The sequence below is a fragment of the Micropterus dolomieu genome, linkage group LG15 (assembly GCF_021292245.1).
Source record: "Micropterus dolomieu isolate WLL.071019.BEF.003 ecotype Adirondacks linkage group LG15, ASM2129224v1, whole genome shotgun sequence".
NCBI lineage: Eukaryota > Metazoa > Chordata > Actinopteri > Centrarchiformes > Centrarchidae > Micropterus > Micropterus dolomieu.
The window spans coordinates 20,874,062-20,892,105 of record NC_060164.1 but is presented as its reverse complement, the minus strand read 5'-3'; the positions used below and the strand labels follow the sequence as shown (position 1 = coordinate 20,892,105).

General features: G+C 40.4%; 2 protein-coding genes across 7 annotated transcripts in view; one reads left to right on the top strand and one right to left on the bottom strand.

Moving 5' to 3' along the window:
* The window catches only part of camkmt (calmodulin-lysine N-methyltransferase), a 117,392-nt gene extending 104,610 nt beyond the window's left edge, over positions 1-12,782 (bottom strand). The window contains exons 1-3 of one of the 2 annotated variants that reach the window (XM_046070052.1): positions 12,393-12,782; positions 11,144-11,322; positions 10,501-10,565 (exon numbers count right to left, since the gene is read on the bottom strand). In XM_046070052.1, coding sequence (XP_045926008.1) covers positions 10,501-10,565; positions 11,144-11,322; positions 12,393-12,551 — 403 coding nt within the window. In that variant the 5' untranslated portion in view covers positions 12,552-12,782. Of the gene's footprint in view, positions 1-10,500; positions 10,566-11,143; positions 11,323-11,836; positions 11,954-12,392 lie in introns of those variants that run through there. The other variant, XM_046070053.1, reaches the window with a different exon arrangement.
* Positions 12,783-12,881: 99 nt separating this feature from the next.
* prepl (prolyl endopeptidase like) overlaps positions 12,882-18,044 on the top strand; it is a 16,653-nt gene continuing 11,490 nt past the window's right edge. For 4 of the 5 annotated variants that reach the window (XR_006828271.1, XR_006828270.1, XR_006828269.1 and 1 more), the window contains exons 1-8: positions 12,882-13,276; positions 13,905-14,033; positions 14,295-14,361; positions 14,586-14,766; positions 14,886-14,971; positions 15,092-15,218; positions 15,295-15,511; positions 15,961-16,152. Coding sequence is in view for 2 of the 5 variants with exons in the window: in XM_046070048.1 (XP_045926004.1) it covers positions 13,145-13,276; positions 13,905-14,033; positions 14,295-14,361; positions 14,586-14,766; positions 14,886-14,971; positions 15,092-15,218; positions 15,295-15,511; positions 15,961-16,152 (1,131 nt within the window). In the remaining 3 variants the exon portion in view is untranslated. The remainder of the gene's footprint in view (positions 13,277-13,904; positions 14,034-14,294; positions 14,362-14,585; positions 14,767-14,885; positions 14,972-15,091; positions 15,219-15,294; positions 15,512-15,960; positions 16,153-18,044) is intronic. The other variant, XM_046070049.1, reaches the window with a different exon arrangement.

Here is an 18,044-nt window from a genome sequence, read left to right as displayed (position 1 = left end):
AAACCTTTTTTTAATGCTGTCAGAAGGTATGGTGAGCATTGAGCTTAGCCTAGCTTATAGTACCTCAATTCATGGCTGTCCATGGAACCAGGCTCCACAAAAAAAATATTTCATACTTCGTACTTAGCAGCTCAGGAGTGAAGTGCTTTCAAAATGCATGTACAGTGTGTAACGGTCCAATTGTTTCTTACCCATAAATGAACCCCTTGAGTGTAGCCTGTTTTCCATGTCTAAAAGGTATAATTTATATTTATATAAATAATAGAAAGATGAATTCAGAAGAAAGGAAGTCAAAAGACACACACAGAGGTAACAAAAGAGAGGTAACGAAAAGAAGGAAAGGGAGGGAGGAAGAAGATATAGGGTACTGAAAAATTATGCCTTCATCTGTGATCCCACACTTAACCCTCCCTCTCTGGTTCCAGCCCTGAACGCACGCACGCACGCACGCACGCACGCACGCACGCACGCAAGCACGCACGCACGCACGCACACTTGATGAAAGGCCCAGTGGGGCAGCATGGAGAGTTAGGAGGGGATCCGTCTAGCAACCTGGTTGCACACCAATCTTCCTGTAATCCCTTCTGTCCAACTGAGACACACCCACACACACTTACATGTTAAGTAGACACACACATATCCGCATAGATTTGTTGTGTACTTGTGCAGATGAGCAGATGTGTTTAATAACATCAGAACCTAGTGGTATATCAGACATTTACCCCTTTATCTTTAGCAATAAGACAGTAAAACACAAGGTTGCAAAGGGTGAAATTGCTCCTTTGTTTCTACTCCCTCCCCCTACTCTCCAAAAAAAAAGTTAAAGCAGTTTTGTGTTTTGGAGAAACTTATTTTGTGGTATGCTTTGGGTTAGGCAAGGCAGACACTACATTTGCATACCTTAAATGATGAATCTAAAACAATAATCATTCAAATATGTTGTGGACTTCTGTGCGTTCACTAGTCCTGATCACTTGTGACTTTCTGTCTGTGGCAGATTAACTGGAGTGTTTTAGGGTTGGGGTCGGATCAATTAACCAAAAAGAAAAGGGCTGGGATGTTGCTTATTGTCCTGCTGTGATTTCACATATTCTGGCTGAATTTTTGTATCTCGATTTACATGGTTTTCCTTCTTTTTATGTTTTTCTGGCTGTGTTTGTTTCAGTAACAATAACAGTAGCACTGTCCCATGTTATTGAGCTTAGCTGATTTTCAGTTATTGTGATACAAATATTCCGAAATCATTTTATTAGTAAATGTAACCCATGAATGATTAAAATAAAATTATGCAATTACATAAAAATTACATTACATCTTGAAACATCAATGAAGGGATTCTCAAAGATGCAAATATATAAAGACCTTCAATGCAGATTATGTTTCAGTGTGTGTGTGTGTGTGTGTGTGTGTGTGTGTGTGTGTGAGTGTGTGAGTGAGTGAGTGAGCGAGAGAAAGAGAGTGCCTCAACTGGCAAACAAAGAGTCTGTGGCGCCATGGCCTGCTGTGGACAGATAGACGGACAGAATAAGAGTGTAAGAAAGTGTACTCTGTGTGTGTGTGTGTGTGTGTGTGCTTGCGCGTGCGAGTGAGTGAGGCCTCAAACACATTAAAAGCCATATAACTTCATAATTAAAGGAAATCTAAAAGGTTAATATTATTTTAACAATAAGAAATTGTCTCAGTCTTTCTAACTTCTGCAGGTGGTTAATGTCAAACACAGAAAATAGACCAATTAATGAAATCTCTTTCACATAATATTCTCAAATGAGTAAAACCACAGCACAATATGGCAGATAGCAGTTAGAGCAGCCACAACTCCTTTAGTGCCTTCAGTCTGCAGCCCCAGAGAAATGCTACAGTTAGTTAGTGATTAGGGCAGTCTCTCAGGGGGCCACTTGAAAATCAGTTAACTTTCCCCTCAGAGGCCCACGCTAGCTCACATTAGCATTTAGCATACCCATTATCGTCAACACCTACTTTAGCATTAGCACAGACAACTGACAGTTAAAGGCCCCTGTGGGGCTATTTAGGAAGTCTCTGACAGCAAGAGACTGACAGAGTGAACTGTAGCAGTTTGTGCATTAACGCTGTACAGTGAGTCACTAAGCTAGTTAATGGCTCCTTAGCTAAATAGCAAACACATTAGCAGTTTCAGTTTAGACATGTTGACAGGTTGAAGGCTGACAGGCAGCTGCTCCCCCTCTTTGTTTGGGCTTTATGAGAAAATAATCCCAGGAATTGAGGATTAATTTATTGATAATTAATGATGACGCTTTATACATTCAATGACTTGAAACTGAAATAATTCCTGATTCCTAAAAAGGTTTGGGTGATCAAAATTAGCTTTAGGTTGCTATGCTTCAAAAGGCTGAAAATAAAGGCAAGAAAGCTTTTGTGAAGGGAAACTGCTTTACAAGAAAACATCTCCCAAAGAAATTGTGCTTTCCAGTTGTCAATGTAAAAAAGATGATCCCGAAAAAAGTAACTATTTAAAAACTGCAGAATTTATCTTCACATCAGGTGAAAGTGGTGAAACCAATGCAAAGCAAGGAAATACTGAAACACACATTCTGAGCATTTGGAATGGAGCCAACGCCTATTCCCATATGTCCATGTAGACATTTCCAATAGCTTGTCACTTCCAGACTAACACACTAATCACATTACTCTTTTTCTCTATTTGTTTTAAAACATCATCAGGGACATTACACACACATAAAGATACACACACAAACTCATGCACTTGAATATGCGCACTTGCCTCTGAAAAAAGACAGTGGGGCACTTGATGGGTACAAGAGGGAGGAGGGCCAAATTAATACCATGCACTAATCACTTAGCTCTCTAATGCAAGTATACTCAGCACATTTGAGTGTGTGTGTGTGTGTGTGTGCGCGCACGCGCGCACGTACATTTATGCTACACACTCATACGGGTTCACCTAGATCCCTCACCCTCAAGATATTTTGCCTTATAATGGGTACATTCTGTGTGCTTTAAGAAACAGCATTTTCAAAATGTGTGTCTGTAGCTTTGTACTTTAAGTTCCGTAAATTGGCGCCACTCTCTTGTACTTTTGTGTAGTTACCCAAGGCGGTATTCATCATCGTGACTGCAAGTGACCATGTGAAAGGCTGATGTAAAAGATTCTATACTAAAGGCATCCCAGAAGTCTGCAATCAAAAATAACAACTATAAGCATTTCTTTGAGGGGTTTATAACTCTGAATGAGCCAACATGCCTGTGTACCGACTGATACGTTTAACTAAAAGTAATATAAAAATTTTGAAAAATGACAGATTCCTGGCTATGAACTACTGAACAACTAAGAAAACATAACTGCTTATGCTATATGGAAATTAACAGCACGGCTGGCGCACTTCTTTGTCCAGCCTCCATAGCTTTTAACACATATTATATTATATTTTTTACCTTCAAACATAAAAAGCCTTTTGCATGAACAAAAGCTTCAAACTTATCTTTATTTAATGTTAGTGATATGGAATGATGATCCAACTGTTAATCACAACTAAATGCCATTATATAATGTTCTCTCTCACTCTCTTTCTTTGTGTGTGTATTACATGGTTGGAGGGGCCAGTGTATGCTGAGCTTAGGCACCATAGGGGACATTGCCAGGAGGGGCACATAGGGGTTGGGTGACTTAAATGGAGAAAAATCCAATAATTGTATCCGTCCAGAGGGAAGGCATGCTTTTAGGGAGGGGAGCGACCTGTTATTACTCTTTCTTTTTTCTTTCTCTCTTTTATTTCATCCCCTAATTCTAGGGTAAGGGGGTAACTTAAGAAAGGGAGGGAATGAGGTGGAGAGACATGAGGGTTACGGACTGAGCTTGCTGTTAAAGTATGTCCTTGTAATTAGCTGAGTATTAGGAGTGGTGACAATGCAAGAGCACTGGGCAGGGAAGCCCCCTTTAATGCTCTACTCATTTCCTGAACTTAATCCCAACCGCTTACTGGTAATAGTGCACACGTGCACACACATCTGGACACACACACACAAAAACTCTCAGTCATGCACAAATTCACATAATCAACTGCTGGCAATAATGGGAGAAGACTCCCTGAGCAACGCTAAACCCAACAGCTCAAAGTCATAATGGTGGTTTACTGCAGGGAATGTGCATGTGCATGTGTGTGCATGCACATGCACATTTATGTGTGCATCTGCACATAAGCATCAAGCTGTGTTCCGATATAGAGTGGCAACTGTTTACTTTTAAAGTGTCAAGAAGCTTCCAACACCCAACACTACTTCAGGCAAGTCCCTGTTCCTCGTTTCCTCCGGTGAACTGAAGGAGGAGACAAGGCTACAGAAGCGAAAATCAATTACTTTCAATTAAGTCAACCGGCAACTCTTTCAATGTGCCCTCAAGCCACTCAAGTCTTGCTTACACTACCTCCAACCCCCACTCCTAACCCACAAAGTGACACACACACACACACACCACATACACATGGGCGTGCATGTGCATCCACACTTTAAAAGCCACATCCACTTACTGTCTTTTTGTGTTTAGGGGTTTAATTATTGACTTAGAAACAATTACTGTGGCAATGGCTAAAAATGCTCTTGAACAACATTATGGAGCATTTTAGTCATTTTTATCCAACTGTAAAGAACATAGAGAAGTGGCAAACCTGCAAAATATGTATTTGTGCTTGCTTGGTATGATTCATTTGGCTTATTTGAACAATGTTAATCAAACAACATAATGTCTTTAAGAACCATTCCTTCTGCATTTATTACTCAAGAAAACAATAATTATTTCACTTAAAACATAATCTATTAAAATTAAAAATCTCTGAAGTAAACTTCTGTTTCTAGCAGCATAACTTCCAACAGGCTGCATGGCTAGTCACATGTATTGATCCCTGTTTACCACTTTATGGTACATGTAGCCTGTCCTATTGATAAAAACACTGCAGCTCAATATGTCATGATGCTGAACATACAAATTTGGATCAAATTATTCGCTATCACAAAAAGAATGCCAAACAACAGAAGCTGCCAGGCAAAACCCGTCAGTGTAATACCAATCCAAAAACTGCAAAAAAGTTGTTTTTGTCCTTTAACACAAGCTCCTGTAGGGAGTTTAGCTGATTCCCAACAACTTAATCCATCTACTCGATATCTCCTGAAGCATGTTAGAGGGATCTGTGTTGCATACTATGAAAAAACAAATCTAAAGGCCAGTTGAGTTTATCCGGATTTCATTTGAAGTGATTTATGCAGTAGAGATTCTTTACATTTAAAACAAGACTAGGTTCATATAAAATAAGTTAAGACTCTATTAATAAAAACATGATTATTATTGTTCTTTTTTTTTAAATCATCATGTGTCAAGGGGTAGTATGTGAAATGTTATTTAGGCCTTTGTATTAAAGGAACATAGGTGACATATAAAAGCCTTTCACTAACACACTAACATACATGCTACAGAAAAATTGATGAAATGTAAGTGCCAATATGTTGTCATCAAAATGCCATGCACCCATTTTGGAATATAAGACCCTTCTATCTGAAAATCCGTATTTCAAGAAATTATGAAAATTAACCTGGATTGACTCATAATCAAATCACACTGTCAACTGAAAGTAAACTGAGGGTTGTATTATTGATTATGTCACAAAAACACAACAAATTGCTGGCAAAGGAGCAATTAACAACAGGTCGGAGAAATACAAAAGAATGAGAATATGGGCATGGATTAATTTTATTAGATTCCGAGGATGCTTGTGTAGTATTTTTGTTTCACATTGATTTTTGCTCCATTAGTTTAAATCAAAATAGAGACACCTGAGCTCAGTCCAGAGCTAGCAGAGAGCCATTTCTATAGAGAGCATGTTATAAACAGCGCAGAGGGGGACCACAAACCTTGTCATTGACACAACAGTCTGAGTGAGCATGTGTGTGTGTATGTGTGTGTATTCCTGCCAGCTCCCAGTCTAGCGCTATTGTCTAACAAGGTCTAATTAGCACTATGGCACAATGAATTAGCATAATTATGCAAACAGGGCTCAGCTAAAGGCTTGGCACAAGGGGAGGCTACGGGGGGCACCTATTACAACACACACATGAACGTGCTCATAAGCGCACGCGCGCACACACACACACACACACACAGTCACTAAGGACACTTAGACACCAGTACAACACATTAAACACGCATACGTGACTGTGACAGATCCACGGGATATAGAAAACACACACACACCTTTCCAACAGTGCAACAGGAAGTGACAAGAAGACAGTCATGTGCAGTGATGATTGGCTTATTTGATATGTTTATTTCAGACACTGACTAAGTGACCTATGATGACATTGATCCTCTTTCCTCTTTACAAACATCCTGAACTACAAACAGTCCCCATATTACAGAAAACATCAGATACGACACACAGAAATGACCAGCTAACCGCCCTCTCCGCTCGCCGCCCTCCCTCACAACACTCAAACATTCTGGGCTTATAGTATTTACCAGCGGGGGTGATAGGTGAAGTCTGTGGGAGATAATAGGGATGAGTGAGAGGCTGAAAGGCTAGTAGCCATTCAGACAATGACAGCTGTAGCGAAGAAGGCTCTATTAGGCTTCATTAAGATGCTTGGCTCTTGATTACACACACACAAAGACGCTCACATGGAAATGAGTCTGTGCTTAACTGCATCTATGCCTTCCAGTGGAGGATTGCAAACACTAAAACACGCAGCAAAGATAATTTATTCCTGTTTGTGAGTATGTGTGTTTGTGTGTATATGGGCATACCGGTGTGTCAATGTGACCTTTGCCTGCAACATGAACCCAAAAAGTAACCCCAGAGCCAAACAAGCCCTCTTACCGAAAGCCATGCAGTGTCAACAAGCTCTACCTAAACCCTCTCAAACACACACATGCACACACCTCCTCTGATGCATTCTTAGTCACCCAACCCCAAGGGCCTGTATTGTGTCCTAAACTCCTGATCCCTAGCAGGAAACAAGGACCCCTAAAACCCCAAACAAAACCTGTACAAAGCTCTCTTACAATTACAAGCCCCCACTGTCAGCTAAAGAGCCAGGAAGGTCAGAAGTCCAAAGTTCAAATAGTTCAAAGTGATCAAGATCAGTCTGAAATGGGCCAAATAATTAATTAACATTATAACGAGGTATTGCCACAACTTCTGAATGACCACTAGAGGGGGTGCTTATTACTAGCATATCTCATCAAGTGCAAACATTGGTGAGTATCTATGTCACCTGTCAACTGGCTGATGCATGTGCCCTCCATGAAACACCAGGTACCCTCATGTAGTTGTCTTCATGGGTCCAAAGTGTTGGACCCGAAATGCCCTCGACCTGCAAGAGATACTAACAGCAACACCAGGAGCAGCATGATGCTCGATGAATTGACAAGCAGCTATGGTGAAAAAGAGCAGCAATATCATAATAATGTCCTAAGAACAAATGTGACGTTACAGAAACTAATTCCAAAAATAATTTGTTCACATGAATGTCATATTTTCACCTGCTGCACCAACAATATAATGATCTAAAACGGTCTCTGAGTACTGAGTACTGTGTGTCTTCATTTGGTTTTGTCAGTTTTATTGTTTTACTTTTATTGATTTGTGCACAGTTAAGTATTTTCATACAAGTGCATTCCCTGTGTTGCAGTACCGACTGATGTACACAATAGGTAATGGGCTGTAAATTATACCATTATTAACTTCGACCTAAATATATGGTTTAATATGAGTTTGAATATATCTTCAAAATACATAACATGCTATGCTTATTAACTGTGGGAAGAAGTGCCCATATGTCCCAGATATCACAGACAAAGCAATATGTACTCCTCTCAGTGATATAATGTCATCTCTAAGACACACTCTCCATTTCCAAAAACATCTTCATTAAGATTACTTGCCTGCTCCTCTGATCTTGAAATGAAACCACTGACTCCAGCTTATCGTCACCTTAAGAAACAACATATTGTTCACATACGTGCACAGCGGTGGGACAAACACAATACCCGGGAGAGAGGGTCATGCTGAGAGGGGGTAGCAATTTTAAGCTGAGTCCACACATTTTGGAGGCAGTGGACTAATCCGGCCAGGCTTTTTAGCCTGCTATTCAGGAGGACAAGGACCCCTAGGATTTGGGCTTGTCCACACCTCAGGGGTAGGGGATTATCAAGATAGCAGGAACAGTGGAGAGTGTGTGATGGCGGGCGAAGTGAATATGTCGTTGTTGTTTTTTTCAAGAAAATGACAAGTGTAGTGGCTGTATATCTTTGTGAGAAGCACACATAAGTAGGTATCTGTGTGTTTTGTGTATTTAGATGGGTCTCTCTCTGACTCCTATCTGGAAAAATATACCCCAGAGCTGTGACAGGGTTACCTCTGGGCCTTTCAGAGCCTCCCCTCAACCAATCCTAATTGATCTCACGCATTACTAGTCCCAAACATGAGATGGAGAACAGGAGGGAGATGGCTGGCTCATTGTTTGAGGAACGAGGTCCTCTTGCTAGTGGCTCTCCACTCCTCACACACACACACACAACCTCTGGCATGCCCACCCACCTTCTACCCTTCTCCCCCCTTTTCCCCTCCTCTATGCTCTCATCTCCGGCTGTGCTAATCCACCAGGCCAAGTCAGGAACTCAGTTACCCATCTGGCCAAGTATGACTCCAGCTGGGAGGACAGAGGGATGGAGGGGTGGAAGGAAGAAAGAGGAGAAATGCTAAGAGGGGTAGACTGAGAAAGCTGGATGCTGTCAGTGGTTTGGAGATGTGCGGTGTGAGGGACATAATTTTACTATTTACTGCTTTATAATGGAGGATGATAAAGAACAGAGGGTATGAGGAATCTGCAAATCACAGAGCACACAGTGAAGGCTGCTGGAGTGCCAAAAGGCAAAACATGATGCCTTCAACTTTTTCTCTCTACAAATAAAAAGTATTGATCCAATTGTGTATTTGTAGAGAAAGGGGATTATCCATTCTGGCAACCTGGAATGAGAGCTGCCACTGAGCAGTGTCACGACTTATATTGTCTGAGCACACTGGGGTGCAAGGAAGTAGCCTGTAGCCATGACCTTCACCTCTGACCCTGATTCCTGTGAAGCCATCTGGCTGGTTAGCACTAACCTATGACCTTTGTCATTACCTATCACATGCCTGTGAAGATAGACCTGCACAGAAAGAGGCACATAATAACTTAAAAGGGGCCACATCTAAATTTGTCATCAGTGGAGCAGGTCTGTGAAGCTGAACCCATATTTATACACTTGTTGTTGTTTCTTATGTTGCAATAATTTTTACTTCCGGTGAGGTGTAGTCGAAGACATATTTCTACAAAGTTGTACAATGTAGTTGTAATGTATACAATGACATTAACTTTGAATGATATAAAGTACCACAAAATATTAATTGTCTGTAATCTTATTAAGAATTCTATTTTCCTGGATTGTTAGAAAAAATTACAGATTGTGTGTGAACCGTTTCATAAAATGAAGTCACGCATGTCTAGCTGAAATACCTCTATGACTGGATTTACATTGCTAAAAGACATAAGCAATAACTGGACAGAACAGAGAAAAACTGAATCAAACTCAACCAGAAGTAAAATCAGTCAAGCTAAATGCCTCACAAAAACTTCACAGAATGAAGGTGAAATCAAGGTGTTTGCGTTTCAGTTGATGCTATTCCACTCCATATCATAGAGCGTGTGCAAATCCCTGTTTGAGATGCTCTTTCCTTTCTCCCAAACCAATCATAACTGTCGACTGAACAATAAGAAGACTGGAGCCCACTTTCCCTCTAAAGGACATTTGAAGGTAGTTGGGAGGAATGAGTAGATGATAAACCACTGTAGAAGCCACACAAGAGACATACTCCAGTTCAAAGAGATGGAATCAAACCACCTGTATCAAACCATCAATCAAACACTAACAGCACACAGCATGGGGCTAACCCACAGTTATAGTGTGTGTGTGTGTGTGTGTGTGTGTGTGTGTGTGTGTGTGTGTGTGTGTGTGTGTGTGTGTGTGTGTGTGTTTCATGTTTTTATTTCCCGGTGGGGACTTTCACCTAAATGCACCGCTGGGGACTCATTGAGGTCCCAACTGGTAGAGACTGCTTTTTGGGGGTTAAGGTTCAGATTATAATTAGGTTAAGGTTAGGGGTAGGGTAAGGGTTAAAGTTAGGCATGTAGTTGTGATGGTTAAAGTTAGGGTTAGGGGCTACAGAATCCATTATGTCAATGAGATGTCCTCACCAGGAACAAACGTGTGTGTCACTTAACACAAATATACTCAGCACATTTGTGTGTGTGTGTGTGTGTGTGTGTGTGTGTGTGTGTGTGTGTGTGTGTGTGTGTGTGTGTGTGGATAAAAGCCAGGGAGGAGTGCAATTCTATAAACATAATCACATGCACACTCATACACACACACTCATTAATAATACAGTGCCTTCATAGTAAGATAAAGTATCTACTTACAGACATTACCAGTGTTGTCAAAACTGTTGAGCACTTCATTGACTCTAAGAGGCCCCAGGTTATCCCTGAGAAGCACAGAAATATAGAGGGTTATATTGTGTGAATATTATATTTTCTTACAGACAGTGTAAAAAGACAAAAATTTGAATTACTATTTTAAACTTATGGCATTGATCCAAAGGGAAAGTACCAAAAAGTGAGCACGGATTTGATGTGTCATGTATTTACAAATCTCAATAGCTGACATTACTGACTAGAGGAAGTGGTTAGCTAAATCAAATTTGTAAAACATTTGTTACATTTGAAAGTTTTTAGACATCAAAGTTACATATAACCATTAATTCAACAGCATTTGTATCTCTTCATTTCAACCTGTTTCATAGGACATGCCTTAACAACATGATATGCAATGTGGTTTCTTCTAGATTCACAACAAACCACAGATTCTAGATCATTTTAGGTAATCTCATCTATGCTCTTTTACCCTGATGATAAAAAAAACAGCAAGACACATGTCTAAACCTGGAACTTGTACCCAAATAGTCTGATGTGCTGTGGTATCATTAAATGACCCCTTGTGTGGTGCGCTGTCTCTGTGCCAGCATGAAACTAGAGGCTTATGCGTCCTTTCAAGTGTGTGTACCTGAGTAAGGCACTGTACTCAGGAAAGTAGACACTTCTGTACTCCACCCACTGGTCATCTGAGGTATCACTAGGGTCTTGTGTCACAAGCCTTTTCCTGCTGAAAAGGTCAAATGTGGCAAACCTACGAACAGACACCTGTTTGACCTCTGGACTGTCCACCTGCTTGTGACACAATGCCTGTGAGAGTTGAAAGTGAAAATAAAGGGGAGTTTCAATTTCCACAAAACAGCACATGCCTTAATTGGTAAAACTTCTCATAAGCTATAAAGTCTTAGCATTTGAAGAATGAATGTCACATTTTCCTGTTTTGACAGTTCTCATCTTTTAATGGACATGTTTTGGTCTTCACTCAATGGAACATTAAAAGTCAGAAGCCCAACATTGTGAATTGAACTAAAGGTTAAACATATTAAGTGTGTTGCTGTAAAAAGACTTTAACAGTGAATTGCCCTGTAAATATGACTAAACATGTTGCAAAGAACGAATTTGCATATTTTTATCCTTAACTGGCAGAGTTAATTACATTAGATAGTCCTATGTGTATTTATCTACTGTATCTATCTATCTGTTAATTCTGGTCTATATAAATAGAGGTCACTGCTGCGCCAGGAGGAAGAAATGCAGAGTGTAAGATGCTGCAGGGAGCTTTTCTCATGCAATGACCATCTATGGGAAAAAGTAAAAGCCCTACTTTTCCAGCTACTGCTGCTGTGTGTACACAGTTCTTGCTCATGTGTAGCTCATCAGAGGAGAGAGAGATTGGTCCCAACTGGTGACAAAGTTACTGGAAGGCTGATGGTAATATAGCCTAATAATATGTTGATACAATTACAGAAGGTAAAGATTCAAGTTACATTATCAAAGCAGATCAGAGTATTAATGAACCGAGATTTCCATCATATTGTATCAGACGGATTCAGGTATCTGACAGGCAATGTCATAACTGCTGGATTAGCAAACTCAAATGACAGCTAACGTACATAAATTACACATGGAGAAATAAGACCTTTCAATAAGACTGGGCAAGGTTTAGTACACAAAAGAAGCTATCGCCTGGTGCCCAAAATTAGAGAGGAAGCGTGACAGCGAGAAAGTCTGACTGTTACTATATGTTTCCAGCACCCGTATTATTCTATAATTATGACAAACACATTTTATGTTGAACATTCAACACAGTTTGAAAATATTTTAGCGAAAATAGTCTATAACCATAAAGGATTTATGCTTTCTTCTGTGACTAATAATACCTGTCTCAATAGGGTCCACCGGGCTCTAGCGACATCAGTTGTACCACAGGTCCCAACCCGAGAGGTGTGGGAATTAGCTGCAAAGGTATCTTCATTAATAATTTTCCTCACAGGCGAAGCCGGCTCGGATTTTACAGTACCGGTGGAGTCCCTCTCCATTTTTTCTTCGAAGTTGAAAATAAATCAGTAAACAAATTCACAAGCTGTAGAGAGCTGTCACAGTTATCGGTAACAAGGTGGGAATACAAAAATAAGGCTTTTTTCTGTAAACTACACCAACGAAAAAACGATCGCAGATATGCCTTGCCTGCAATCACCTGTTACATCTACAATGGACACATGCTACTTCCGTACACTTTTGGCATTCGAGACAGAGCAATAGATTATCGAAACAATCATGCTCGATTTTCAGTTACAAACTGGCAGCTGCATGTGTCTGAACTTGATTGTTTTAGTCTGGCTTTGCCAGCTACGTCATCCACAGCGGGCTTTGTTTAGGAAATCATGCACGTGCACAGAAGAATTTTCTAGCTCCTGTCAACTGTTAACCAACGGCAGATTTAAATAATGAAGCAATTAATATTGCATATTGAAATACAATGCTTATTTGTCATATGAAACGTTTACGCTTTTACTGTCGTGACGACGACAGCAACGTTAATATACCTGGCAGTGACAGTTAGCTAATAATCAACTTTAAACAGCTACAGTATGTTCATTTAGCAAGTTAACTTAACTGGTAAATTATCGTAATGGCCGTTCTCTCGTCTCTGCTGTTTTCAGCTGCTCGTCTTCTTACACCATGTCGGTTACGATTCTGGGAGCTCGCCGTTTGCAAACGGATAACATGGCTCTCCCTGTCCACCCAACGTTGTTACACGTCGGTAAGGGTGTTCAGTTAACGTCAATGATGCTGTTTTTACTCACCGTAGGCTTGGTGTAAGATTGCTGACTGTTAAACTACCTCGTCGATAACGTCAAGTCATTCATTATTCAAAGCGGTGTCTTGGCACCAGGCTGACAAAACTAGTCTTGTAAGGAGCCACTGATAAGGGCATGGGGTTGAAATTGAGCCCTTTTGGATGTGGCTAACAGGGAATGTAGGGAAATTTAGAAACATACAAAACAAAAATACAGCAATGCAATCAGTCACTATATTGCCTCAGTCCTCCAAATTCGGACTCTTGCAATCATTTAACGTTAGGTGAATTTAGAGATGGAAAAATGCAATTGGTCAATGTTCTGGTTATTTAACTAATATGTTTAACATAAGTTGTTTTCAAACTACTTAATTCCACAAGAAAGGACAATAGCTTACATTTCTATTTTGGCAGCTTTACACCAGTTCACTGAGTGGTTTACAATTTACACTCCTTCCATTTAGAGGTTCAGTGTGTTGCCCCAGTGAGACTTGCGCAGGATATAAGAATCTTGATTGGAGCAGCAATGGCCTAGTAATTGAAGCATATAGTTATAGAGTTATGATATCTTTCCCTCATTTTTTTATTTCAGGACATTTCAAACTCATCAGTTGACCATGTCAGCACTGGACTTGATAGATACAAGGACCTGCAGAAGTATTTCAACAGGAGACTGAAGGCAACATACCGAAGGTTCTCCAACATGCCTGATCAGTCAGTGGTAAGGCCTGCCTGCATTATCATTTTGAATATTACCTCACTGGGGCTGGTGGATGAAACATTTGAATTACCAAAAAATGAAGAAATTAAATAAGTAACAGTTCCCTGCATACCTGATACACACAGATAGTAACCAAGTTTTAAATCGTGACCCATCTCCTGGTGTTAAGGATGCCAACATTCACCCTTGTGGTGTCAGGAAAAAAAGGTTTACATTTCTGGGTAGGATTTGGAAGACGCACTGTGATTTGTCTTGACACAGGTCTGTGGACATCACCATGTGTATTTCATTGAAGGAGATGGCATCTACAGAATGGACAAGAGACAGAGTAAGTAGAAAGCATTAATATAGCTTGACTACATTTAATTAAAAACATGTTAAATGAATTGGAGGGAAACCAAAAAGATTACAGAAATTAAATTGCAATATGTTTTTCTTATATATTGACCCTATCCCCACATCTGCATCTACAACTTTTTTATGCAATGCATTATGAAGAATAGTGGCACTCCCACTTTTGTGTATAACTCAGTTTCCTGTCCCCATTTGTAGGTGAGCCGGAGCCAAAGCAGGTGCTAAATCTAGGACAGGTCTCTTGGCAGGAGGAAAAGACAGGTCTTGATAATGAAGAGGGAAAGCAGAGATTTTACTGGACTGTCCAGAGAATACGTCTGTCCCCACAGGAAAAGCATCTTGCTGCCACACTAAAATCAAATCACGGAGAAGAGCTGAGGTGACGATAATAGAACAGAATACAAAATATCTTTTATTTGGCAGCAATGTTTTTTTTCCCTCAATGATTTCTTTAACACTTTGAATGAATAAATTAATAACTGTCCTGTGACAAACCAGGTGTGTGGTTGTGAGACTTGGAAAGAGAAATACCCCTCTAGGTCCCCCACATGTTGTTTTCACACTGGACAAAGTCTTCAGCTTTGGTATGTTTTAAGTAGTTTGCACTTGTAATGTTTGTTTTATGTATTTCAGAAACAGTAGAGATAATATTGCTCCAGCTAAAATAAAAGGATATTATTGTGTATGTCTGTGCATGGGTGAAGAGTGGGCCACAGACGAGGTCCTGTTTTACACCACCCTGGAGGGTCTTCGCTGCAGCAGAGTGTCTCGTCTGGACCTGACCTCCAGCGGAAGCAGGAGAATCTCTGTGTATGAGGAAACACATCCTGAGTAAGTGGAAGTAATGTGACATCTAAGCTGTCCTGGCACCCACACCATCTCTAATTGAAACACTTACATCTCCTAGTGTGTTTGTGGAGGTTGCCCTTTCCAGAGACCAACATATCTTGAGCATCAACTGCAACAGCAGGACCAGTTCAGAGGTGCGGCTAATTGATATAACAACATCCCATTTAGAGCCTTTCCTGGTTCAGTCGCGCCAGCCAGACCTCCTGTACCATGTGGAGCACTGGAGAAGCTGGCTGATTATACTTTCTAACACAGGGCCTGGACAGGAATATCAGGTAGAGTTTGTACAATACATATGTAAACACACACTATTTATAGGGCACATTAATTTAACTGCAATACGATGTGGAAACAGTATTCACAGTTATAATTCACACAGATAAATACAAATATAATATCACACATGTCTGTCTGTTCCATTTCTGCTTTGTGCTGAGGTTTGATTGGTTAGTTGATCATGCAGGATGACAGTGTTGCATAAACACAGATGCTTAGTACAGAGACACAGTACATACAGGATACGTAACCATTGTTGCTGCTGCTGATGTTTTCAGAAAACTACAAGATTTACTTTAGAACCCTTTAATTTGTCATTTTTACTCTTTTGACTGGAAGTTGTTGGTCCCTATTAGCCACTTGAGTCAGCTGTAGAGTATTAAATTTGAAAAAAGAAAAACATGTTTTATCTTAAGTGAGGAGATTTATCCTTCTGTATGCTCACTAGGTGGTGCAGGCCCCTCTCTCAGAGCCATCCATAGTCTCCTGGGTGCCCTTGTATGCCCCTGGCCCTGGCACTGCAATCAAAGACATGGACGTGGTCGGAGACCACTGTGTGTTGGTTGCAAGAACACCAGCCGGCGAACTCGTCCTGATCGTGGTCCCGCTGACCCATCCCAAGGAAGCATACACTGTACAGGTCAGTGTGACAGAAAAGTCTTTGCTGTAAATTTGCTTTATATTTTTAGACAGATACTCTTTGTTGTCCCAGAGGGGGATTTGTTTTCATAGCCAGTAGATATTCTACACAGAAACATACAGATATTCACACAGCAACACACACAAATATATATTTCATGTGACAACATTGAAGAAATGAATCTTTGCTACAATGTAAAGTAGTGAGTGTACAGCTTGTATAACAATGTAAATTTGCTGTCCCCTCAAAATAACATGTCATTAATGTCTAAACCGCTGGAAACAAAAGTGAGTACACGCCTAAGTGAAAATGTCCAAATTGGGCCCAATTAGCCATTTTCCCTCCCTGGTGTCATGTGACTGGTTAGTGTTACAGGGTCTCCGGTGTGAATGGGGAGGAGGTGTATTAAATTTGGTGTTATCGCTCTCACCCTCCCTCATACTGGTCACTGGAAATTCAACATGGCACCTCATGGAAAATAACTCTCTGAGGATCTGAACAAATAGAATTGTTGCTCTACATGAGAGTGTCTTCCAGCCCACTTGATGTAATACCTACAAAGTTTTTACTGAAAGTAATGGATTCTGTTGGGCCCCATTTGATCTCTGTTTTCAACAGCTCCCTATCTACTGGTTGTGTCCCTGATTATTTTAAAACGGCTTACATGAACCCGCTTTTAAAGAAACCTGGTTTAGATCCCTCCCTCCCACAAAATTTTAGACCAATTTCAAAACTGCCTTTTATTGCAAAGATTTTAGAAAGAATTCTGTCCAAACAACTGCTCACTGTACTGGAAAATAAATTATTTGAAAAGTTTCAATCTGGTTTCAGGAAGTACCACAGCACTGAGACTGCCCTGCTTAAAGTCACCAATGACCTTTTAATGTCTGCTGATGAAGGCTTGTGCTCAGTCCTGGTACTCCTGGACCTTAGCGCTGCTTTTGACACCATTGATCACAACATCATGTTAGACAGACTGAGGCACTGGGTGGGGATCTCTGGTACTGCCTTAGAATGGTTTTCATCCTACCTGTCAAATAGGAAGTTTTGCGTGTCTGTAAACAACTATGTCTCTTCGTTCTGTCCAGTTAAATATGGTGTGCCTCAGGGGTCGGTCTTAGGACCCATTTTGTTTTCCTTCTTTCTGCTTCCCCTTGGACATATTATCCATAAACATGGTATTTATTTTCATATTTATGCTGATGACACACAAATGTACTTGCCCGTCAGATCCACAGACCCTGGAATGCTGAGTTCACTTAACAACTGCCTTTGTGAAGTTAAAAAATGGATATCAAATAAGTTCCTCCAGCTGAACTCAGACAAAACAGAAATCCTGGTCATTGGGTCCCAGCAGATGGCAAATGACAAATACTGCCATCTGCTGGTTCCCTAGTAAATCACATTAAGCCTGTGGCAAAGAACCTTGGTGTTTGGTTTGATAGTAATTTAAATTTCAAGCAGCAAACCACAAAGCTTGTTCAATCATGTTTTTATCAACTTAGAAATATAGCTAAAATTCGATCTATGTTAACTTTTAAGGACACCGAGACCATTTTACACGCCTTCATCTCATCACGCCTGGATTATTGCAACAGCCTTTTCACCTGTTTAACCCAAAAATCTATTGATCGACTCCAGACTGTCCAGAACTCAGCTGCCAGGCTTTTAACCAGAACAAAGAAATATGACCACATTACCCCTATTTTAGCTTCATTACACTGGCTCCCAGTATGTTTTAGAATTGACTTTAAAATTTTATTGATCACTTTTAAAGCTCTTCATGGCCTCGCGCCTTGTTATATTTCTGACCTCTTAGTCCCATACGCACCAGCACGTACCTTGAGATCCTCGGGCAGAGGTCTGTTGTCTGTTCCAGAGTCTCAACTGAA